Below are 27,031 nucleotides of genomic sequence, written 5' to 3'. Positions count from 1 at the left end.
CAAAATAGAGAAAATTACCGACACAATCAGAAAAAGACGGGCACGATTTTACGGTCATCTGAAAAGAATGGACAGAAGAAAGTTAACTAAAGGAATCTTTCACTTTTTTGATTCAAACCCCAAAACCACAATTGCCTGGTTTAGAAATACCAAAGAAGACCTGCAAATTCTACATATCTCAGCCGAAGACGCCCTTAACAGAGATCTCTTCCACAAGAAAATATTGACGAACGGGCTAAACCGAGACGAGCAATCGAAGAGAAGACACGGTGCCCCTTGGACAGAGGAGCGTAAGCAGGCCCACTCACAAAGAATGAGGGAAATTTGGGCTCTGAAGAAGGCCAAGTTCAGTATCAAATGTAACAAGATTTAACGTGGTCATTGATGGCCCCAGCGAATTATATAATAATAATAATAATAATAATAATAATAATAATAAAAATTTTCTTCGTTTCTTGACCTTCGCACTCCATTGTTTGTGTTCTTACTGACAATTCCTTGGAAAGTTGCTTTTTTCTCCTATGACTGATTTGTTCAATACGTTGGCTCCTTCGTTATGTTTATCATGATTCGTTGTGATCTTCTCAACTTAATTCTTCGCCAGTGGGTGATTATTGCTTCCACTGCCACATCTGCGACCCCGTTTCACAAAGTGGCTCACAACAGTGGCCATTACATGCTACAAACTTTTAACAGGTCTGCTGCTGAGTTCGTCGACAATTTGTAGATAGAGATTAAAACTGCAAACCCTAATTAGCAATTCTTTGATTGCAAAGCTTAAGAAAACATACAAGTTTACTGGTACTGTACTTTACTATCGGCAGCCGTAGCAGAGAATACCTTTTGCACAATACTGAAAGCAAGTCATTACAAACAGATATCGCCACTATCACTCAAAGATAAGGGGCTTTATCCTTCTTCCTGAGGTTAATCTAAAGTTTAAATATCGTTCAGGTAATTTATTTTCACACTCATACGATTTCAGGCCCTTATTCTCGGGTAAATCCCAGCACACTTCGTCTCCACGTACATTTTGAGACCGCGAACGAAGATTTCTAACCATGTTCCGACTAGAAAATATTTACGTGTGGATTGCTCATGAGTAACATTTACCTTAGTCTGTTAGTGTTGAAAGTATTCCTTTTTATTTACGTCGCGCCGGCACAGTTAGGGCTTATGGCGACGGAAAGCCTAGGAGTGGCAAGGAAGCGACTGCAGCCTTGATTAAGGTACATTCCCAGCATTTGCCTGGTGGAAAAACGGGAAACCACGGTAAACTGTCTTCAGGGCTACCAACAGTGGGGTTCGAACCACTATCTCCCGAATGCAAGCTGACAGCTATGTAGCGCAAACCGCGCAGCAACTCGCTAGATGAAAGCAGTACCTATATTATTTTCCACTGAGGAAATTTTGTAAGGAAATCACATCACGTAGAGTCCTTACGTGTCAGCACTATCGTGTTTCAAGATCTGTAATTAAAAACAAACCTTTGTAACTAGATGATTAAAACATTTTTTTCTTCCATTTCAGGTAATAAACGTGACTGGGACTTGATGCATCGTTACGCATTCTACATGCTATTTCTTGAGGACGGCACAATGGCATCCATAGGGATAATATGTCAACCTTGCACCGGCTCCGAGTAAGTATAACCATCGAATTCTCAGAACACTGTTAACAAATTATTCCCCTTGTAATAATGATGTCATTTTGTGTTGTTCATTCTACAAACCATAAACTTATTTTAGATACTATCATGGGAATATAAGGAAGGAGGGAAGGAAGATTTGCAGAAGAGCTGACAGCAACATACAATCTCGAAATGTTCGAATTCATCTTTCGAGGATACTGTAAATAAGGAAGCACTAATGCTTGCTATTTCTACAAAGCAAGTCACATTTCAATGTGTTACGTCTTTAACTACTAGAAAGAGGAGATTTAGTTCTGTCTATAGACTCCTCATTCAACGCAGATGATGGGATTGTACTGTAGATTTCGAGATGGAATGATCCCACGTTTGCTAAAATCGTCGCCCAATATTCTTATATTGACTTGACCTGAATGATAAGAAAAAAAGTAAAGCCATAAATCATGGCAACCATGCTATAACTTCCGAACACGTGGGAACACAGCAAGTCCAGTGTATATGTATGTAAACCTTTGCCACAGTCTACTGAATGCCACCGAAAGATGGCATCTGTGTGCATTGGTGGCTAGTAATATCGCACGCAGAATTTCATGTACTAGAAGTCGCTCTCCAAAATGGATGTAAGTAAAGTTGTACAGTGGTCATGCGTGAAAATTGCAGTTTATCGTTGTAGACATGTGAATTAATGCCATGTGGAGCTAAGAGAGGCATTGTTTGTTGTGTTGTGGTCTTCAGACGTGGACGAGTAGCAACTGTTGACAGTCGTGGAGTCGATGTCCCGTGTGAGGTATCAGTGGTCGTTCTTAAAGTCGAGGATAGACTTTGACTGCAGGAATTATCCACACGCATACGTATTTCTGTGTCGCCAGTGTTTCAAATTTTACGACAGGACTTGCAGATGAGCAAGATTTGTTCAAGGTAACTGCCACGTCAGTTAACGGATGTGTGGAATTAGACTCAATACGAGACATGCCATATCCGTCTAGAGCAATTTTATCGCGAAGGAAACTTCCTGACAAATCGAACTACTGCAATTGACAAAGCCTGCTAGTAATGTATTCTAAGTTTATTTCATTCATAATAAAACAATGATTCATATTTACCTAACTTCCGATTGTCCCCTTCGTTAGCTCATGTACCAAAACCAATTCAGTACTAGCGATGAGAAGCACATTCAATTTCATTTCAAACACATACAGTGGATTTTCATTTGCTGAGCTTTATCGCAAGATACAACACAGTTGCCATGACTTATGAAACGATCCTCGTAGATGAGAAATTGGCAATAAGTATCACTACACGAAAAACAAGGAATGTGTTTCACTTTTAAGGTACAGAAGAAAAACAGAGCAAGGCTGTACCAATAGAAATCTTCCGAGCAAAATTATTTCAAAAATTGAATCAAAACCTGACATACCGATTTTCCTGTAAAAGGTACTAATTGAAAAGGATAGCATTCCAGAGCACATCCGTTCAAAAACATATACCATCATATTGTTTTTAATATAGTTACACCATAAATGAAATATCGTGGCATACTCGGCCATATTTTATTCTACGACAACATACAAAGCAAAGAAAAGAGAGAATTCGCTGCAAAGAGGAAAGAACAACATATACACAGAACTCACTGCAAAGAAGAAACATGTCCGCAGACCTCGTTGCAGAGATAAAACATATAAACAGCACTGTCTTCATCAGTTCTCCACATCCTCCCCAGCCCGGTCGATTTCCATCGAAACGACCAGTTGAACAGTCGGCTAATAACAGTCCCGTCTGCCTTACGGAGGATAATTGTCTGCGTCTTCCCGTCTCTGCCTGGTTTGGTAGCGGTGATTAAAGCCCCATGCCAAACGTGCCTCGGTCATACGTCTTCTTGGAGTAAAACTGTGTCTCCCACCCGGCTTTCTATTGAACGTTCCTTAGGACGATGGACCTCATGGTAACTTCTTAATTCTAGATGGTACTCTTTCTTCCATCTCCTAAGGAAATCATTTGGTACCTTCCACCTCATCCCGACTTTTTATCTCACGTTTATAACAATGCTGAGCTCCGGACCAGTAGACAAAGCTGACAAGCGTTCACCATTAAAAAATGACTTGATGTCGGAGCCGTCTTGTGTGATGGGCCTTGGGTTAATCGTTGCCTGCACTTTTACCAGCTGTGTCGTCAGGGATTTGGGGTCAACCAGGAACTTCCCAAGTACCTTCCTGAGGTATCTCTATATCGTTCCAATCATTCGTTTTCACCGTCCTCCCCACCAAGCGGCCCGTGTTGGAATAAACTTCCACGTGTTGATATTATGCTAAAGGTAGTGGCTTGTTAAGCGGTGGCATGGAATTTGACTCTGCTTTGATAGCTCCTTGTTAGCTGCCGGAAAACTCCTTGAATTATCGGAATATATGGTGTGAGGAATCCTCATCTGCCAGAAAAGCGTCCAAAGGCCATGATAAATTTCTATGTGCTCCTGTCTGTTACAATCTCGCGGTGTAGAGCTCTTGCGGTTGCGCAAGTAAAGAGCACGATGTAAGATTTCTCAATTGGCTCCCCACCTTCACATATATTGCTACTACGAAGTCTACAACCATGACGGCGAATCGTTTAGTAATTTGCACACGATCCAGTGTCAAGGGACCCTTGATTTCAATTCCACAATGATTCTTTGCTATCTTGCATAGCAGACACGCGTGGAGGATTTTCTTGATAGCTTGCCGAGCATTTAGAATCCAAAATTCTGCACGCTGTTTGGATATCACCTTAAGTGATATAGCCGGATGTGTGTCTGTCGTAGAAGTAACTTCGTAAAATGATATTTCTCAAGAAGGAGAGGGTGCACCAGTTGGAGTATCAGCTCTGCAAAGTGAAGGCGCCTCTGAGCCGTAACAGTTCATATAACAGGAATACGTTGTAGCGTGCAATCTTTGCTCTCGTGGAAAGGTCTGTTTTATTCTTGAAGGCATCATTTTCCGCAAGAAAGCTATCCCTCTGAGTTATGCCGATTTAATGCAGACGTGCTATTCCTAGCTCATGAGCTGTCAAACCGCCGTTGAGTTTGTCATCGTATCTCACGTTACTTATTAACCGCAAATATATGCCATTATGTGCAGATTATTCCAGTATGAACTGAACTTCGTTGCGTCAATGGTAAGGTCCCAGATGTCGACAGTCAAGATCTGCTGGGGTTCCATTCGAGCTTCTGTAAGTATGACACTAGAAGCAGTATTGTGAGGCCAGATGTCTGGATGGTCACGAAGCCAAGCAGGTCCATGCCAGAACAATGCAGCGGACTAATGTTCGATAGTGGGCAGTCCACGTGATAGGACGTCTGCTGCGTTTTACGTTCAATGGCATCTTTGTCCTGGAGTCGATTTCTTCTGAATTTCTGTCGTACGGTTACAAATGAAAGTTTTCCAGCGATTAGGATTGCTACGTACCCAACCCAGAAATACCATATAATCATTCCGTAATGTTGCGATATCATGTCCCGTATAATAGCAGAAATACTTGAGAAGGCGTGACGTCAAATTGTGGGAAAGTTACCTTCTTGGTTAGTTTTCTACTAGCAAAATGAACTGAAGTATTGGATTCGTCCGTGTTTTTAACATAAAGGATAGCCTCATAATCTATTCCTGACGCGTTGCAGAATACGTGGACTTGCGTAGTCTCTAGAGTCCGGCTGAAGAATTCAACCCGTCCGGTCTGACCGCATGAGGTTTGAGGTCCAAATTAGCCATGTCCGGGTAATATCTTGATGTAAAATATCATCCCACCGGGTGCCCCTTCACCATGTTTCTTGAAATATAATTTTCCCTACAATTACCACAGGTGACAGCATACTAAGATGGTCGTAGAATCCTGAAAATGTTCGGAATATCTGTCGTTTGGTGGAAGGGTTCTCGATGTCCAAGATATCTCGATGATCGAATAGCAGTTCATCTATGTCCGTGTTTTGGATGGAAGCAAGGACACTGGTGATCTGCTTGATCTCGCGGCCTTCAGCGTTCCAGATATTCTTCATTGGTTCGCAGTTAGTCGCCCTCTTCACCAGCGGTAAATACATCTGTTTAAGTAAGCTCCTCTGTTGGTATTCGTCTGTTGTATTCGCAGTCATCTATAAAGACGTTCTTCTCCAAGATCATTGCAGCAGATGGATATCTGCCATTGAATCTTGTAATCAGTTCTCGGAGGGTAGATGGTAGAAGAAAAGGGCTGCATGTGAGACCTAACTACAAGGCTGTGTATCTGTAGGTCATAATGTCCTTTGTGGTCCGTAAGTATTCGCTGTCATCGTCTTCTACAAGGAACCAGAAAATCTCGTTAGGTCCCTGTCCCTCTCATCTAGTTGATGTTGTAAAAATGCTTGGGTCTCATCTACGATTAACGTCCGCTGGTACACCCGAAAACGAAGTAGCATTGACAATACGTTTCAGGTAATAGGTTAGGTCCTGGTTGCAGAGCATCGTTAAGGGATGATGAATTCTTCCCATGGGAGGAATAGAGGATCGTTAGAGGATGCTGAATTCTTTCCCATGGGAGGAAGCGTCGAAGAAGATTCGCCATTTGAGTACGTCATGTTTTTCCTTCTTGATCGCATTAAGAAGCAGGTAAAATACCTCATTAGTCGATTCCTCTACAGTAGTGTACAAATTAATTGGGACAAGACGATTTATTACTATATGTATAATACAGTTAGGAGCTTACTGAATATTAATAAGTAATGTGGCCTCCTTTTGCTTTAATGATCATCTGAACACGTTGTGGCATAGATTCGATCAGGTTAGAGCAGATGTTTCGTAGTTCCTCGTCATGAAACCACACCTTTACCACATTTACTAACATGCGTTCCTTTGTTGAACAGTCCATTTTACCAAGACACCTTTTCACAATACTCCACAAATTATCTATGGGGTTGAAGTCTGGTGAATTACCAGGCCACTGAAGCACATTAATGTTGTTTTCTTCCACGAATGTCTTGACTGCTTTAGAAGTGTGACACGGGGCCAGATCATGTTGAAATGTTCCTCCACCATCTGCGAAGGTCTGTAGGAATGGCACAATCCTGCGCCTAAGGATTTCCATGTATTTGGTTGAATTCATCATGCCATCAACTGGAACTAGAGCCCCAGGACCACTTGCAGTGAAGAAACCCCAAAACATTTTTGGCGGGGATGTTTTACAGTCTATTCAAAATGCTCAGCTCGCACTGCCTCATGGGTGTTTCGTCTGACAACCCGTGCTCTGTAACCTTGAACAATAAAATATGATTCGTCACTGAAAATTACACGTTTCCAGTCATTGGAGGTCCAAGATTGATATATGCCAACCGTATACCCATGCCAACCGTTTTTTTCTTCATGGCAGGCGTTAACAACTGCTTCTTTATTGGCTTTCGTGCCTTCCGCCCACAATCAAGAAGCCTACGCCGTACTGTTGAAGAATTAATTTCAACCCCAGTAGCCAATAGATCTCTCTGAAGGTCTTTGCTTTTCTTGTGAGGATGAATTTTACTGTTTCTAAGTAGAATTTTGTCACTTCTAGGGGTGGTTTTTCGTTTCCGTCCACATCTGACTTTTCTCTTTGGAGACAATGAGGAAGTGTCACGATATGCCCTAAGAAGTCTTGAAACACTAGATTTTCCCACACCAACAACAGAGGCAATGTCTCTTATAGTCATAGATGTGTGTTCACGAAGAGCAACTATTTTTGCCCGCTTCATTGGTGAAATGTCCATTTTAAAACAAACACGAAGTTTTCATCTCGAGAACACATAAATAACACACACTGTTGCTATACAAGCACTCAACTGAACTGGAGGGGACCAACAATTGTTGTTCATGGTCAAGGCAACAATAGTCCACCAACAGTACAACAGTTGGGCAGGTAAAATCGGTTACAGCTAACCAACTTCAATCCTTTGTAAAATATGAGCTTGTCCCAATTAATTTGCACACTACTGTAGAAGTACTGTTCCAACATGTCCCTTCTTAATATAGTTCATCATTTCGGAATGATACATTTCTCGAAACTCTAGATTGCCCTCAATATTTCTCTGCTTAGAAGTACTGTTCCAACATGTCCCTTCTTAATATAGTTCATCATTTCGGAATGATACATTTCTCGAAACTCTAGATTGCCCTCAGTATTTCTCTGCAAGGAACTGAAACGGTTTTCTGCGTTGGTGTGATTCGAGTGTAAGACTACAACTTATTTTCTGGGTAGACGCTCTTCTCTTCCACTATCTTCCATCCGAAATGTGTCGTGAAATTCCTTCATTATTGCAGCATCCTTGACTGTTAGTGCTCGTTCCTGATGGTCTCGAATCCCAAGAGTCTCAAATCCCAAAATTGATGGATATCTTCCCCCAGAGGGATCAACGTATCAAAGTCGTGGATGTGATTTACAGAAACATGATTGACAAATGTGCCAGACTTGTTTATGTTAAGTAAGCAGGCCTGTTTTGAAGGATTGAGCAGCTGCGTGTCTGAGAGGCGTATCGGATGACCATTTTCAACTATCTTCTAATTCTGACCGCCACCTATCAAACTTCCTATCGGTATGCCACGTTCGTTGTCTGCATGAACTGTTATTTGAAGTTTTCGCGCACGCAGGAATGACTGAAAGTCGGTTGTTGCTGCAGGATGTGACAAGTATTCGTTGGCGGTTTCAAAAGGCTGATATGGGTATAGTGGTTGTTTCGCTGTTTATTTTGAAGTTAATGAGTCTACGAGTTCTGGACGTGGAGTGCTGTGATTCAAATTCAGAAATAACTAAATATCTCTGTCCAATAACCTTTATTTTTAGTTGTTTTACAAGATAGGTGCTAGCAAAGTTTTACTGGCTACCAGCATCTAGTATGCAATGCGTTAATTTACTCTCATCGGCTGGTCAAATGATTGTAGCGCTAGCTGTTTGAAGATGGGTGAAGTCTCGGGTCCCTACGTCGATCCTGCCCACTGAAACGGGTTCCTTTCGTCTATCGTAGATCGAAACATGGTGAGACTGCTTGCATTTACTAAAGGACACTCTATTCTTGTTGGAAAAACTCTAGTAATGTGACCTCTATTAAGACATATGAAGCATTGATTGAAGGTCTTAAGTTTTAAAATGCGTTCTTACGTGCTGGATACCTTTGAGCAATTCTGAGCCCGCTGACAATGGGACCCGCAGAACGCACAGACTTCTGTTGGTGATTTCCCCTTTTATTTATCTAGGCTGCCTAATTTCGTGTTTACTTGGAAATTAGCAGCGGGGGATGTATGGGTATTCGTCAAACTGGAACCCTTTATTTTATGCGTGATCGTGGCAATCTGTACTTCATCATTCAGGAATTCCACGAACCTTGTGATGTGACTTTTTGCTATGTCTTCCCTTCTGGCTTGCATAATCCATCGGCCGACGATATCATCGGGAAACACTCGTATAGGTTTTCGAGTAACATGCTTCCATTGTAGTCAACATTATCCCCCAAAGCTTACGAGCCTGTATGCGGCGGTTACACTCTATGAGCAAAACATTCTTAGCTTCTGGAGAAAGGTCAACAATCGTCTTTAAGGTTTCGATGTGGTCAAGATGTGTCTGGATGAAGCGGTTCTTGTCATTAAAACGTGATTTTGAGGTGCGCTATGTCTAGAAATGTGCGTCAGCAGTCACCAAAGATTCCCTCAGCTAATTACCTTGGTTCATGTTCCAAATAATCCCAAAGAAAGACATGTTTATCGATGACTGTGATGGATGGGTTATTATCTATGGACGACTAGAATTGCCCCCAAAATCTCAGCCATTTTTCAACATGGCCCATGAAATGCTGTAACTTAAATGCGGGAAACTTCACCGCGTGTACCAAAGGTGCTGGCGCAGATGTTCCATTCGTGTTCGACGTCACGAGATTCGAACTTGCAACAGACATGATCACTTTAATAATAATCGTACGATCCCTCTTCATTAATTGCAGGACTTAATCTTGTATATTTGAACCTACGGTCTTACTTTCCCTTTTGAGATTTCCTCATTTCCTCTTCGGGTTAACCTCTGCTATACTGAATGATGCAAGTAGTAACATAACTGAAATTCATTAGTCTTGAGAACCAATAACGGTACAATCGTACGTAAACAATGTTGCTTGGGGAACAAAGGTGATGCTGTACCTGATTGCCTCGTTAATTTCCTATACACGGTGCAGCGAGTGTCATGGATATAGTGTAATCAGCTTCTGTTTGTATGGATTAGTACGCCAATGTACCGTTGTTCTCCGCAAGTTACACTGAAGAAAATGGAAATTGCAACACCGAGAAGGAGTGGCGCTACATTGCTGCAATTGAACACGCAGGACGAGTGTTCGGTTGTGATTCGATGATTACACTTTCAGGTCCTTCTAGCCGCAAGTTTGGACAACAATCAATACAGGATGTGCCCACCACGAGCTGCAATACATTGATGAATTCGTCGAGGCATGGAGTCAATAAGGCCCTGGATCGCTTCCTGAGAAATTGTGGCCCATGCTTGCTGCACTGCACGGATCAGTTGTTCCAGAGTTGTGGGTGGCTGAGGACGGTTGGCCAGTTGTCGACCCATCGTGTCCCACACATGCTCAATAGGACTGAGATCCGGGGATCTGGCGGGCCATTCTAAGGTTGTGATGTCGTGGAGAGCTTCTCTGGAGATGCGTGCAGTGTGAACCCGGGCATTGTCCTGCTGAAACATCCCATTAGCAATGTTCGCCATCATAGCGACAACCACTGGATTGAGTACCCAATCAACGTACTGTCGAGCAGTCATAGTGCCCTCAACAAGCACTAATTGTGATTTCACATTAAAGCCAATAGCTCCCCAGACCATAATGCTTGGTGTTGGCCCTGTGTGCCTCTCGACAATAAGATCTGGGCGGCCCCTCTCCCCGGTACGTCGGCGCACACGATTCCGGCGATCACTGTGGGCAAGACAGAAGCACGATTCATCACTAAAGACGACCCTATGCCATTCGTCGACCCACGTCGATCTTTCTCGATACCAGGCCAGCCTTACACGTCGCTGTTATGGGGTCAATGGAACACCTTCTGCAGGGACACGGGCTCGTAAGCCAGCTGCACGCAGGCGATTACCAACTGATTGGTGTGTAACGTGGGGTGCCACAGCTGCTCAAATTTGCGCTGCTGTTGCATGGGGTTCCATCCTGGCCATCCGAATAATGCGGCGATCCTCTCTCACAGTTTTCTGTCGCGCTGGGCCTGTGCCAGGTCTACGAGGGGGGTACCTTCATTTGACCACTGCTGCCATACACGTTGTACCGCAGATGCCTGTCGGCCAACACGTGCAGCGACAGTCCTTAGCGATAATCCAGCCTCACACAATCCAATTATCCGAGCCCGCTCAAACGGTGACAATTGTTGATAACGTGCTTTTCTCTGTCGTCGAGGCATGTTTGACGGGGAACACTTCACTGCACAGACTGCAAGTCAACTACGCTACACCAGAGTCCGTATACTGGAGTTGATTCCTCCGCGACCAATCACGTGGGAAGACCTGTAGCAACAATCCAATGGGTCTGAAACTTTGATAGTTTTCATACATACATGGCATCGTTCAATATCTTGAAAATCAACACAAACGACCAGTGCCTTCATGGTGTTGCAATTTCCATTTTCTTAAGTGTAGCTTGAATGGTTTCCGTAGAAATTCATATATCGCACATTCATTGCACTTCTTCGTGTTCAAAGAGACCGCATGTATTTTCTGATGGAAATTATGGTGTGGTGTGGACATAATAATAGACCTACATGCATACATATCACAATGGTCGAAGTAAAGTCCGTGAAACTCAAAATTCTACATTAGATAGTATTGCGTTCCGTAATGATTCAGAGTTTCTTAGCTGACTATACGGTAGGGATGAGCAAAGCCGACAGCGTCCTTCAGCACTTGGCGTGGCTGGTAGTCTTCGTTGCAGATGTTCGTAGCGTCCACGATCGTGAATATTCCGTAACTCCCAGGGCTTCTCAGCCCGTGTACACAATTAGAACTTATCGTTCGTGAAACTTAGCTTATTACAGTATTTCTCTTCTTCTTTCCCGAGTTTCGGCATGGAGAAAGTGCCACACACACAATAAATGATATTTCGTGTTATAGCCAGCCATATTTTATTCAACGACAACTTACAAAGCAAAGAATTAGAAACGTATTGGGTACACATAACTCACTGAAAAGAGAAAAATATTTTGTATAAAGAACTATACATACTAATTATCCTGGAGATGAATGTTGGAAGAAAACTTAAGCTTTTTGGTACATAAACTAATATCTACTGGAATGTCCTTGAATCTAGTTTCGACTTTCAATACTTCTCTGCCAGAAAGAAAGTTAACTCAAGGAACCACTCAGTAAAGAAATGAGAAATTGTACTGGTTTATCTTTCTGTCTACTATATAGAAATTTAAAAAAACGAGTAGATGTTATGAGAATGGCATGCATACAACATTCTTAAATGTTACCATGACCACAAATGACTATCAACGTCCTGGCTCATTCTTTAATTATAATAGCTGCTTATGAAAAGAAAGATTTTTCCCACGTATAAAAAATGTATCAATTACTTAATACTAAGGTGTGTCAATTCCTCATGTCCTGAATGCTTCAAGTTCATTCGTCAACCTACTACGAATTACTAAGCGCTTTATTTAATTTTATATATAAACATTGACGAAGAAATGTACACAATAATGATTTCAGTCTAATTCTTCTAATTAGTAAGCGTTTTATTTAGTTTTATATATAAACATTGATGAAGAGATGTACACAATAATGATTTCAGTCTAATTCTTACATTTTCCAATACTACTTATGTACTAAAAACGATAATTAACACACATTACCTAGCATAAAATAAATAATGGCTCATGTTTTTTTAAAATTTAACACTAAGATCTGTATTTCTGAAATTTCTCTGAATATAAAATCTTCTCTGATAGACTTCAAGCTGGTTACGTTTATACCCCAGAGGGAGAACTCCATCCGCTTGAGTGGTGTGACATGAAACTCTACCAGCACGGAGAAAATGGAACGCCTCCAACTGACCAAGGATTTCAGTTCAAAGCAGGTGAGTAAACATTTCCGCTGGTAGAAATATAGAAAGATGTTATTTTAAATGCTGCTATTCTCACCTGAAAATGATTGTGGAAGAGGGATGTGTTCAATACGCTAGCCAGGGACCAACCCACCCGCCCCTAGAAGTACATTTGCTTTTATAACCAAAAATACTGTTTTAGACGCCATACTCCATTGCTTATAACGGTGATTGGTTCACGTATGAAAGAGGATGACGTCATTGACACCTAGGATGAGGCCGAGATTGTGTTACCAACCATTGCAGAAGAAAAAAATTATGAAGCGGCCAGGGAAGTTTGAAATGGCCTCGGCGCGAGATATATAAGGTCATTTATTAGCTTTAAGGTATTTTTGCACCTCGAGGCAAATCTCTGTCATGAGATTCGGGAGCCACACTCCCTTCGAGAGGCTCTTAAATATGGCCTCGGCGCATACTGTCCGCACGGCAAGAAAACAGAATACAGCTGTACAAGCAACAGTTGGCAGCATTGACGTTCCTCTCGGCGCTCCCTCTAAGCGCTTCTAGTGCGACAGTAAACTCGCGTGTGCCACCTAGTGGTGGCTCGTGTTACTAATCCTTGCGTGTCCCTTTCTCTAGTTGTGCCGAAAAATGATGGAAATCATTGTTATGGCGATGACGATGGTAATGATGATGATGACGATGATGATGGAAAAACAGGGACGAACGTAGACAAACTAGCTATCGTGGTTATCACTCAAGAATTGGTAAAGAATATTCTTAAACTCCAAAATAAGAACATGTATTTTGAAACACTAAAGCCAATCCTGATAGGCAGCTAAAATGTTGCCATCTGGTCGCAGAGTAATTCAAGGCAGCACTGTATTCACCAGTTGTTGTAGTCATAGTCCGTTAACCCTCATAAAACATGTGATAGTAGATAATGGTTTGAATAGCAGACTGTCCAAAGTTGGAGGGTTTGATCCCGATTCAGACTGGTGGTACCTGAAGGTGCTTAAATGTGACATGAGGTTTTGCGGTCGTGTGCTCCGAAAGATGGAACGAGCGTCTCTGCCTTTAGGTAGGTGTACGCCATGGGCGATTATGCATGCCGCGTAGAGCTGTATATCTCCTGTGCCGTATGGAGCTGGATGTGGTAATGGAACAGCCACGGAATGGTAGACGTGGCCTGGGCTCGATGATTGGCGTCCAGGCTGGATCGTCTGGATCACTGGTGTAGTGGGGGAGCGTCGTGAAGAAGCTGGCGTCTGGGTCTTCGATGTCGTCTGGTCTGGAAGGTCGTCTTGGTCCGGTGTATCGGGCACGTCAGGTTTGCCCGATGCGAAGGATGGATGGTTGCCATCAGTGGTGTCCTAAGGGGAGGAACTTTGTCTGATGACGTCGACAGGGCTGTGGTACACCGTGGCCGAAAGCGACGGAGCGCGTTCTTGTTCATCGTCCACCGTTGGATCAAGGTCCTGTAGCTGATGCATAGTCCGGCAGGGGACGCAGGGCCATCCATCCTCCTGACTACGACGTGTATGACCGCTCTACCAAGTCTAGGCAGAGGAGTAACTCTGATTTCACTCCTCTATCTACGTCGGCTGTGAGTTAGTTGGCACATGCTGCTGTCATTTGTGGTTCCGCGGGCCCCGACCATAATCAAGTGACGCCTCCTCTTGGGGCGAGCCCCTATTTATGCTGTGTCGAGGCTCTCGTATATTATTATTATTATTTTTATTATTACAGATAAGCATTAATCATGAATGGTTCAGTGTTTGGTTAACTAAGATAATGACTTGTCTCTTTTATCACATTTGATTTGCTAGTAACATTCAGACGGTTTATTGCATAGAGTGCAGACACAGACTTGAGCGGGTTGATGAAATTTTGTTGTCGAGCAGATCTCGCACTGGAAATCGTAGATCGCCATTATTGTGATGACACTTCTTTGACCGTGGAGTTCTGTGGTCTAGTTTCGGTGAGTTATTGTGCTCGTGTTGTAGAATTCGAGTTCTATTCCAGCTCGCTTCTTGTTCTTCCCATCTAGAACTCTGTCGTAGGATCTGTTAGATGATAAGAGTAGCTTCATCCGGATGTCCTCAATGAAGAAGAGTTCTTTTGTCAGTTTATAAATTAGTCTCGAAGTTGCAGAGTTGTTTACACCTAACGCCCTCTTCAATAACCTCGCTTTTATATTTTATATTCTGTTCATTTCACTGATTGTCAGTTCGTCCCACATGATGTCAGTCCTGTTGGTAACAACCGGTGTTATGACTGTTTCGAACAGTTTCATTGCGGTGGGGAAGGAAAGTGTGTACAGATCCTTTATGCTGTTGCGGCTGTTCTATTTTTTTATGTTTTGACTGAAGGACGTTGCGGTGGGTTGGAGTGTGAAGCCTACGTACTGTAAGTGTGAGGGCGCCATTTACAGATACACCCTCCTCCCCCTCTTCTGACAACCATTTGTACTGCCTTCTCTTGGTTTATCGTGAAGGTGTTTACATTCATGAAATTTCCTACGGCTAATTTGGAAGAGACAACAATCATTGTTATCGATAATGTCTATCGCCAGGTTATTCTGCTCATTAAATATGTCGCTATACAGATGACTTAATTCATTAGCTATTAGTAGATTGTCATTAATTACCTCACCTTATATGGACATTTTCATTGACACATCATGGCTGGGTTCTTTCTTTATCCTAAAAACTTATTGGCATTTTTCCACCCATTTTTCCCTGAAAGGAAAGCATACCTTTCATATACAGTATGTTTCACGAACAGTTTTTTTTTCAGAAACGAGTTTCTTTTACACCTTGTGCAACCTATTCATATGCTCCTAACTAAATTGCCTTTCATTGTACGCTTTCCTTTCAAGGCTCCTAATTTTCCTATTACCGGGCGATTTGGCCGTGAGGTTAGAGGTACGCGGTTGTGAGCGTGCATCCGGGAAATAGTGGGTTCGAATCCTACTGTCGGCAGCCCTGAAGATGGTTTCCGTGGTTTCCCATTTTCACAACAGGCAAATGCTGGGCCTGTGCCTTAATTAAGGCCACGGCCGCTTCCTTCCAACTCCTAGGCCTTTCCTACCCCATCGTCGCCATAAGACCTATCTGTGTCGGTACGACGTAAAGCCACTAACCACGGAAAACCATCTTCAGGGCTGCCGATAGTGGGATTCGAACCTACTATCTCCCGGATGCAAGCTCACAGCCACGCGCCTCTACGCGCACGGCCAACTCGCCCGGTACTCCTAGCATTTTGCTATTCCATCGTCGGCGTAAGACCTACATGTTTCGGTGCGACGTAAAGGAAAATTTTAAAAATAGGACTCTCAGTACAAGCACACGTCGTAAGCAATGAATAAAGAGGAATACCTAGTGTAAATCCTTTACATAAAATGGAATTAATGAGAAAAAAATAGGGTAGGACTAGATTTATAACCTACCGGGTGAGTTGGCCGTGGTAAGGGGCGCGCAGCTGTGAGCTTGCATCTGGGAGATATTGGGTTCGAGCCCCACTGTCGGCAACCCTGAAGATGGTTTTCCGTGGTTTCCTATTTTCACACCAGGCAAATGCTGGGGCTGTACCTTAAGTAAGGCTACGGTCACCTCCTTCTCACCCCTAGGCCTTTCATATCCTATCGTCGCCATAATGACTTTCCCTGCACTTCAGTGTCTTCAGGAAATCAGATACTGATTGTGAAATCTCCATATCCCTAGGTCCAGTTCAAGAGCCCCCTCTCGTCACAGGTCTATTTTCATCACTTGCTGAGAAATACGCTTTGCTATACCATTCAAACTCCTCCTCGTTATTTTGGTTATAGAAGCAAAGGTTTTTTCCACACACACACTTACACACATACACACACGTATAATATGTCCAGTTTTCTTCCTAATTAAGTATTCCGATACTAATTTTGACCTTGGATTGGTCTTGTTTCTTGGCCTGCGAGTTTTAAGTTCAGTAACCCTCATGCATTTGACAAGAAAATTGTCTTGCTCATGTTTGGTTTTAAAAACATGCAGCTTACTGTGTAAAGCAACAATGTCTTCTTTATTCAAATCCCCTGTCATGCACTGCTTCGTTATATAATGTTTGCAGTCTTTGCTATGAACACCACGGGCATTACTACTATTCCGAGCATACTTGTGTTTGTTTTTGTCCCAATTTTGTGGATTCAGTTTTCTCTTCCTACTCTTCTCATTTTCCTACGCATTAACTACACGCTCTAAATCAAAATCACACAATGTTCCACAGTTCCGCAAGAAATGTCGCGGTGAAATATTACTAATATCAAACTATGGGTAAACAAATGAAGTGGACACCGCGTCTTCTACTGCTCATGCGCAATGTAGCAGACAATGACTGACAGCGTTATGGAATATTAGATCAACTGTCTTACCACAGTTTGGAAAAAGTCTCCACTTTTCCACCTGATTATCTATGTGACTAAGAACCACTTGGCAGATATTCTTTTCTCATCTGATACGTATAGGCCTTCTAAACAATACCAAACGCAAAATGCAAAATAATAAAAAATTAACTTTGTGCGTTTAGGAATCCACCTCTTCGCAAAAACCTCAAACACATGCAGGTGCCAAATACGTAGTATCATAATTATAAAAATGTTAAAATGTTAAATTTTAAATTAGGTACCAAAATATGTAGTTATGTGGCATTACTTTAGACTGTGGTGCAAAAGTCAAGCTCAGTATGTTACAAGGTTTTTCCTCTATATCCTCGAAGTCAGGTTCCGTCGACGATCGGAAAATATATTCTTATACACTGAAAATAATCGCTGGGCATTGCAGGAGGTCACTGGTACATACTTAAGTAAATAGCTGCGCTGAGTGATGTGTCTTTTGTAGGTTTTCACGTCTAGTCATTGGGGATCGGGCTAACAATAAACAAACTAGGTCTAACACAGATTTTTCTCAAGAGGTGACTCAAATTCTTTCATGACTTTTTCACTTACTGGCTCGTGGACAGCATTCAATTTCTTTTTCACAACACAGATGATGTCTCACGATTCCATGAGTGATAGTCCACAAGTCTGCGACTTCTCGATGTTTTCAGGAATCCAGCTGTAACAATCAGAAGAATGAAGGAAATAAAAATATCATTACTCTATGTGTATTATTACATTTATAGATAGATACGCCCAGGTATACATATATTGTAACCGTACGTGGTTCGTAGATATTGAGGGTTCGTAGATGTGAATATGTTTCGGCTGGAATCAGCGTTGATACATGAGTCTCCACTCATGGCATGGACATTCGATGCTCCTCGATTAGGTTCTATTTCTACTTAATGCAAGGCTCTTATTGTCGTAACAAGGACTCGTTCAACTATGTAAGGCTAAAATATTTCCTAACTAAGTAAAGAAAGATATCAAGAGTGTTAGTTTCTTGGAAGGATCTTCCCAATTAAATAAAATCATAGTAACTAGAACTATATGACAATAATATTTACATCATAACATGATTGGAAAAATATGTGAAAATAAAATGAGATCAAATACTTTGTTGGCTGATATCATTAAAATTAATCACATCATTAAATTTAAATTTTAAATTCAATATCCTATCACGGTGAAATCAAACATGGAACTGGCTGAAGGCTTAGTGTCACTTATGAAAGTATTCCATTGTCATTAATTGTCCGCCCGTCATAGAAATAAAATGAAAATCTTAAACATCTCACTTATTTTTATCGCTCACTGATCCAAGATTTCATCTTTCTACACTCTATCATTCTTATCATTTTTCTCATAAATTGCCTAATTACCCATCAACTTGAGTTTCCTAATAATAACCTATCCTCAACGTAGCCATGCTTAAATAAGTGGATCATATATCATTTAAAGACATTACAACTGGATATAATAATAATTCAGTCGAATAGGAACAGCATCTCCCAGGAACTCATGTCCGCCACCTAAAAATCCACAATATCTAGCTAATACCATCATAATAAACAAAAGATCTAGAAATGATTTAACAGTATCTGGTCTCGCCGGAAGTATCCTCCTGAAAAATCGTGAATATCTAACATCTACAAAGATCCATACTACAAAGCAACTACTCAAATGAATACAACTTGCACTACGCCAGGTGATAACAACTTGCTTGAATATGATGTTCCACTACATCCATGTCAGTGTTATTTAATGTCGAAGACCTCCTATCAGTGATTATCCGTTCAAAATATTCAATATCCGCACCGCATCACGCCACAAATTAATATCTTGTTGGTCGTACATCTATCTACACTTATGACTTTCGGAAATGTTACATGAAAAACGTTAATGCCAACCTTACTGCTTGTCTATCTCTGGATTCTCTTAACTTTGCATGATGAACAGTTAAATCCATTTCTCAATCCTAGATTCATTGAAAATCTCGAAGATTACTTATTACACTTTCGTGATTGCTATTCTCAACAAATCATTTACCATAATAACTTCATTTCACCATCTAAACACTTTATGCACGACTCTATCATTTGTCATTCACCATACCTTCAAGCGCACCATGCTTACTCACCATTATCTATCCCAAAGAAATCCACAAGCATCTTATCCGAAGAACTATTATCATCACGGTACTAATCTCACGAAACACTTGCAACTGTACAATGTACGCGTGTACGAAAATTATCACGCAAGAACACCTTTAAAAATCGACATTAAAATCATAACACCTTATAATAATCGTGGTCGCCTCAACATTTACATAATTTGATTGCCCACCCGAATTAATTGTATATATATTTATCATGTATCATATGTAATTTTATTCATTATTAACGTCCATCATCATCATTTATGTAATTGTACGTAAGAACGAGATATAATTTTTAACTGTAATATATTAGAATATGTCAAGACAGGTCTTGCGCTAACAGGCTACTTGGTATCTCGCAATAGTCCAGGAAGGTTAATTTTGGAAGGTTCTTGGAAACGTACGCAACAGCAAGAGGAAGATACCTAATTTCGTTGTGTGGACGCTAAATTACCCCATATCACGTGCTCCTATCAAGAGGGCTTTTTCTGTCAAGGACAGACACTTCATCTATATATCGACAGGGTGATGACGTATATCGGCTCTCATTGGAACGAAATGTCATGTGACTAGGGAGGAAGTGGGAATATGAAGAGGATTTATATAGATCTACACGGCGTGGAGAAGATAATTCATCATTCTGATACTCATTCGTCTTCATTCTGTATTCTGAATTCTGCATCCAGCTTTCTTGAGTCTCCATTCTCAGGTAGTCCACGGGCTTTTAGAGTCACTCTGCTTTCTGAGTGCATCGCTTACGATGTGCTTATACTCAACATTTCTTATCGGCTCTGTGAGACTTACTCAGATTATTTAGAAAGACAAGTTCAAATAATATAGAAGGACTGGATGTTTTCCGTTCTCTCTATTCAATTAATTCCGATGTGGAATTTCACATTGTAAGGCTGGTACTATGTTTTTGGTACTCAGCTAAATAGGGAGTGATAGATTCCGGGTGGAATCCATTCCATGAAGCAGATGCCAAGGATGATGCTGGTGGGAGAGGGACGACAACGATCAACCACGGAAGCAGACGACGAAAAGATCAACCTACGGTGAGAATTAGTAATCCCTGTTAACGCAAGTCCGCGCGTGTAGTAATGAATTGTAATCTCAGTCAGTAATTTTTAATTTTTGTAAAAAGTCGTTTTTACGTAATTTCATCTTTTTTAAAATAAAACTTTTTTCTTTTTACGTCGTTAAATAATTGACTTTTTAGTAGGTTCCCTATGTTTTTCCACATGGTATTTAATGGTTAGTATCCCTATACCTTACGACCGAGATAGTCTCATTAAATTATGTTTAGTACTTTTTATATCTAAATTCGGTTTCAAATTACATTTAATTTTGAAGCCTGGCGTCCAGCGTGCAATTGTTTTTAATTATCTATATAGGGTGTTTGATCCGTTACAACCTCACAAAAATATCTACGCAGACCTAGTATGATTTAAAATGATGAAGAAAACATCTCTTTATATTCACGATAATTATGGAGGAATCCCGGGTAATTTACGACAAAATGCGTATTCTACAAGTTGAAGATTGCACGGGACAAATGACCTCAATATATCCACATTAAACTTAGCTGCAATTACGAATCATTGGGCGTTTGCGACGATCACATTAGGACACTCAAGCTGTTTCAATTAATGTCACCTCATGACAAAATGAAATAAAATATACTCTACTACTATGCGTTCTACAAGATAGAATAAAGAAAGATGATATCTTGGGTACTTATAATTGATGATCACGTAACACTACTCTCATTTCTCCATTTCATCGGTCTCAATCTGGCATTCACTTTAGCATCATTCCGAGCCTGTCAGGACACTAATCCTGTTACGCCCACATGTTGACTCTCATCATTACATTGCAGGAACAAACATTGTGAGCAATTAGACCAGAAACTTGTGTAGACAGAATTAGCACAATGATATAGGTGTTACATAATATTTCACTATTAGTCCAAAACACACGCCTTGTTTAAATAACAAATATATTCAGTGTTGTTATTTTATACAATATTAGATCCTCCTAATATGTTTTTCAATGTGATTTTAAATTACACAACTCCAAATAGCTCCTTCTTAATGCGTGTTAATAGCTCTTATGTCGACCTTCATCTCAGTTTTTTCAGTTTTTATAATCCAATTGTTCATTAAACAAAATCCCATTAAAAATGTTACATTAACAATATTGGTTCGCGTTTCATATTTTCTGTTAAGTTCGTTAGTTTATAATTTATTCTCCATATGTTTTTGACATTTGAGGAATAAACTCTGTGATAACGTCATCTCTTCTAATTAGGAAGTTATACAAAGGAACACTTCACCATTTACTTGTCTTCATGACGTATACAATCGATTATCTCTTCAGCGCCTTCTTGATCATTGAACTTATAACGTTATATCATGGCCTGCGCCGCATAGGTTATTGCTGGACCTAAATGTCACATGGTAGACTTGCTTTTTCCTGCCTCTGAAAATGTAAACTTTACTTACTAGCTTTTGCTTATAGATTAAATGACATTTCAAGACTGCAAGCATCCGATGACCACAGGGTTCTGAGATTATGAATCTCCGTCCTCATTTTGCATCCATCCAATTTCTTATTTAAATGAGCGAGATACTCCGGCTATCAGTCACAATTAAACATATAACAACTGGATCTGTAGCTGCTGGATGTATTTTTCCGAGTAATTTCCGTTGATCTCTTCCTTAGCATGACCTTCAATGGCTCTACAACTGACCCACATGCCATTGAACGGTTATAATATATTCAAAGTAGCATTTTTTATCTAACTTTGGCATTTTGGCTTCACGTAAATGCCTGTACATTCAGGAAATATACGGTTTATAGGGCTAGGGTGAGTAGAAATGCATTTAAAGTGGTTTTAAAGGGAGCAGTGCGCACCTCTTTATGACAAGGGGAGGACGTGACCCCGAAATTAACATCACTCCTGATCAGTTCGTACTCGTTTATTGGTTCCCGTATGGCAGTAAACTGGTTTATAGTAACAGCTGTAATTCATGGATGACTATTTTATTACAGTAGTGTTATACTTCGGAATAGCGATATGTTCTCAGTCTTTTATGCACAATATTTGGTAAGCAATAATGGCAGTAACTTGACTGGGTGAAAAAGACGCATATTTCAGTTTATTGCGTGTTTGTGGGAGTAAGTCATTTGATCTTGGATTCTAATTCCCATACTGTTAAAATGAAAAATGCCGTTTTGTGGCAATCAGCATCAAAAGACAGGCGAAATAACACGTCACAGATGTTTGCAAGGGAAAGACAGCTGGTGTTCAAACCAGTGAACCAAAGCCAATAATCAGCTCGACAATTTCAAATATAAATCTGGGCTACCATTAGAAGATCTCCACATTGTGAAATCCATATGTGAGAGATTTCGTGACCAAAACATGCTGTCCAAATGTCTTCATAGTTTGACACAAAATAACAATGAATCATTCAATGGATTCATATGTCGAAGGAGACGTATGTCGGGCTTGCCACATTGAAATTAGGTGTTATGTATGCTGTTTTGCACTTCAGCTGTGGAAACAAAGTATAAATAAAGGCCCTGAAGAGAATGAAGGTTGCATCTGGGAAGTATACTGTGACTGGAGTGTTCGAAAGAGATGATGCACCCGAACAAAAGCAGAGCAGACGGTACCTTAAGCAAAGGAGAAAAATACAAGGGGATAAAAACATTGAAAAGGATCTACCGCGTACGGGAACTCTAAGGTTCGTATTGAACTGGGACTTAAAAATCTTATTGCCAACTTTCAATTCTTGTCTTCTCAGATTTAAGATATGACTGCAACTTTCTGAATTTCAAACGAAGAAACGTCAGTATAAATGGAGTTAAGAGGTCCGTTTATGCGTGAAACGAAAGAGCATGATCGGACGAGTTTGCGGTGCGGTTAGGGCGGCGCAGTTATGAGCTTGCATCCAGGAGATAGTGGGTTTGAACCCCGTTGTCGGCAGCCCTGAAAACGATTTTCCGCGGTTTCCCAGTTTCACACCAGGCAAATGCTGGGACTGTACCTTAATTAAGACCACGGCCGCTTCTTTCCCACGCCCAGGCCTTTCCTATCCCATCGTCACCATAAGACCTATATGTGTCGGTGAAACGTAAAGCAAATTGTAAAAAAAGGAAAGAAAAAAAGTGCATGAACCAGGGTATGTTATATACCTCGATTGTTGAAATGCTAAAATAAAAAGATATAGTCGATTGTAAAATAATACACTGTAACAATTTACATACTTTTGGAAACGTAGTTCAGTTAATGTTAAGAGTTAAGTGATAATGATAATTCAGCTTCACAACATTATACGAGGGCTGTAAGTAAAGTAGTAGTGATAATGATAGAACGCAATATTTAATGAACTAACAAGTACAATTACATTACATCCCTTCAATGTAGTCACCCGCAAAGTATTACGTTTTGCCAAAAGTCGCGATGCCATTGGGGACATTTGGCAAAGCGTTCTCTGTTGATGACATCGACGGAGTGCCCTACTGCGCGGAGTATAGATACCACGTCAGGAAATCGACTGCTTCGAAGGGGTTCCATCAACTTCGCAGACAGGTCGAAGTCCTGTCGATGAGTTGATGTGGAACCCAACGGGACGCGATTTTCCTCATGACAAGACATTTCCTAAGTATATGTCATACCGTTTGATAACTGAGACCAACCTCTACCAATAATTCCCGAACAGTCCATCGATGGTCTACGGAAACCAGACCACTCACGATGCCTGTACGGTGCAAATCCGCAGCCTCATTCCGACCAGCACGAAACGCCTTGACCGTTCTATACGGCAATGCATTCTCGCCACAGGTTTTAGGTAATCTTCGATAACATTCTGATGCATTTTTGCCACGATCAATCTCTATTTTAACCCATGAACGCTGATCAACTTTATAAAACATGCTTTAGAGCGGTGAAATCGGACACTCTTCACTTCAATGCCACACAGCAACAACACTCCCAAACGGATTCCCGCCAAATGCACACTACACATCGACAACAGACACCTGACTACTCCCATATCTTATTTGCACATGCCCGATCCCCTGCGAGAGTATGGACTACGTTGCCAATACTTTATTTACATACTGGGCGAGTTGGCCGTGCGGTTAGGGGCGCACAGCTATGAGCTTGCATCCGGGAGATAGATTGTTCCAATTCCACTGTCGGGAGCCCTGAAGATGATTTTCCGTGGTTTCCCATTTTCGAACCATGCAAATGCTGGGGCTGTACCTTAATTAAGGCCACGGCCGCTTCCTTCCCATTCCTAGGCCTTTCCTGTCCCATCGTCGCCATAAGACCTATCTGTGTCGGTGCGACGTAAAGCAAATAGCAAAGAAACTTTATTTACAGCCCTCGTATACAGAAGTATCAATAAACTAGTGAAGGAATCATCGAAATCCATTAATATTTGACACTCCCAGGAGGTTTGAAAATGTATGCATTAAAACATTCCTCTTACAAGTGTGTAAACCTAAATTGAGGATTTTACATCTTTTAATCCTTTAGTAAAATAGTATCAGATCTGTGGAAAACACATCAGCTAATCTGGTTCAAAATTTGAATGTTACATATAAAGGTATATGTATACCTCACCTACTGACCCGCAAACAGCATTCAATTTATTGCATCAAAGTTTAGAATTTCAAGAATTTCCCAGCACTGCACTTCAAAATGACAGTCGTTATTTCTCCAGGAAGGGACTTAACACGTCCTTATTGTTCACTTCTGAAAGATATTTTGGCACATATGGCACCTAGAACTCAACGAAATTTATGACTTAAATCACTTATACCATATTTACTCATCGACTGTGTTAAAATTCTTATCGATATCTGTCATTCAAATTTCATTCCTATGTAACAAAATAATTTCTATTTCTGCTCACTTTGAGGTACATGTTCATTAATAGTTCAAAGAAATTAAAATCCAATACACTTCTCAACTCTGAGCCAGGTGGTTGAGTGGTCCGCGTTACTTAGGTGTGAGTTTGTATTCGGGGGATGGTGAATTCGAGCCATACCCTCGGCAGCCTTGAATACAGATTTCTATCATTTCAAGTTTTCTCACCAGAAAAATGCTGCAGCTGTACCATAATTAAGTCCACAGTTGCTTCCTTCCCAGTATCACCCTCTCCCATCCTTACGTCATCGAATACCTGCCGTGTGTTAGTGCGACGTTATACCTCCACGAAAAGAAGCACAGTGACGTATAGTCACCAGGATTTGTTTCGTAAGAACATGTTGTTACTCCTCCATCTCTGGTGGAATTACTGAAGCAGTAAGTGTTCCATACGTTCATTCCAGTAATGGCGCGGTGAGAAAGGTTCATTTTATGTGTAGAATGCAAAGCGATGTGGCAAATGAAAATAAACGTGTCTATCTATTATCGTACAAGAGGGAAACATAACACCGAATTGCCATTTCACAAGAGTTTTTTATGTGATGAGAAGATATTTGGATAAATACGAGGGCATTTTGTTAAATGTTTCATTAGGAGGAAGTGGAATTAAAATCCATACAGCATCCGGGAGATAGTAGGTTCGAATCCCACTATCGGCAGCCCTGAAGATGGTTTTCCGTGGTTTCCTATTTTCACACCAGGCAAATGCTGGGGCTGTACCTTAATTAAGGCCACGGCCGCTTCCTTCCAACTCCTAGGCCTTTCCTATCCCATCGTCGCCATAAGACCTATCTGTGTCGGTGCGACGTAAAGCCCCTAGCAAAAAAAAATCCATACAACTGAAATATTTTTCTGATCGTTCGTTTCCAAATACTTCAGATTCATTGGGTATTAATTATGACAAAGTGAATCTTATCGTGAATTAATTTAATCAAAATGTATCTTAGACTTGCTATCCATTTCAATGTAAGAGCCTTACACGTTTTCTTCATTTCAGGACCAACTGTATACACGGTTCAAGTGAACGTGGAACACCAGGCAGTCCACTACGTTGGATGGAACTGGGAAGCTCGCATGGTAGAGCGCTTCGTCAAGTATGAAGTTAATGGGATACCAGGCCGAGGTGTCTCAGAATTTCACTATCATAGGAGTGAAGGAAGGCCAGAGGATTATTCCAAAACTGATCCACAGTGGTTTCAAGCAATTAAGTACAAATGAGGACAACTAGCTCTCTACTGAAAATACCCCAATGTTAATTAATTATATAATGCCTAAGATCAAGTATCGTTTTATGTTTACTATCCTTTCCTATACGAGAAAAAGGTGTCAGGCCATTCCAGCTCAGCGTTTGTGGGTTAGGGAGCCATGTCTGCCCAGGGCTGACCACCACTACTCTCTGTTGTGCGCTTGGTTGCTGACCTTGCCTTTTAGCCGACATTACAAACCACGCCAGTGAGTGAAATGTTTTTCTACAAGGTAGAAATCTGTTGACTGGATCTATGTGGGATAGAATACTTGCTTTTAAGATGGACCTTTCATTTTCTAAAAACAAATACAGGGGCAGATTTTGAAGAATTCCCGTATTTGAAATCATGCGACATGTCTGATTGTAACACTGATCGTTACTGTGAATCCCTTAAATATTTCGATAATGGTTTACAAATATCAAAAAAATGTTGCCTAAATGAAACGTTTTTATGACGGCCTTTTCAGTAAATTTTGAGCAGGCTCCAGTTAGATTTCAAAGAAAACTCATAAGGCCTCAGTGTAACACAATTGTGAAAGATATTTATTTAAATATTCGAGAGATC

The 27,031-nt window shown here is 41.0% G+C and overlaps 1 protein-coding gene across 1 annotated transcript in view; it reads left to right on the top strand.

Annotated features, from left to right (window-relative positions):
* Nucleotides 1–26,501, top strand: part of LOC136863397 (uncharacterized) — a 70,960-nt gene extending 44,459 nt beyond the window's left edge. The window contains exons 7-9 of the mRNA XM_067139808.2: nt 1,531–1,642; nt 12,610–12,737; nt 26,218–26,501. Of these exons, the coding sequence (XP_066995909.2) occupies nt 1,531–1,642; nt 12,610–12,737; nt 26,218–26,438 (461 nt within the window). The 3' untranslated portion in view covers nt 26,439–26,501. The remainder of the gene's footprint in view (nt 1–1,530; nt 1,643–12,609; nt 12,738–26,217) is intronic.
* The last annotated feature ends 530 nt before the right edge of the window (nt 26,502–27,031 follow it).

The sequence above is a fragment of the Anabrus simplex genome, chromosome 2 (assembly GCF_040414725.1).
Source record: "Anabrus simplex isolate iqAnaSimp1 chromosome 2, ASM4041472v1, whole genome shotgun sequence".
Lineage (NCBI taxonomy): Eukaryota > Metazoa > Arthropoda > Insecta > Orthoptera > Tettigoniidae > Anabrus > Anabrus simplex.
The sequence above is the reverse complement of the archived record's forward strand: the minus strand, read 5'-3'. Positions and strand labels throughout refer to the sequence as shown.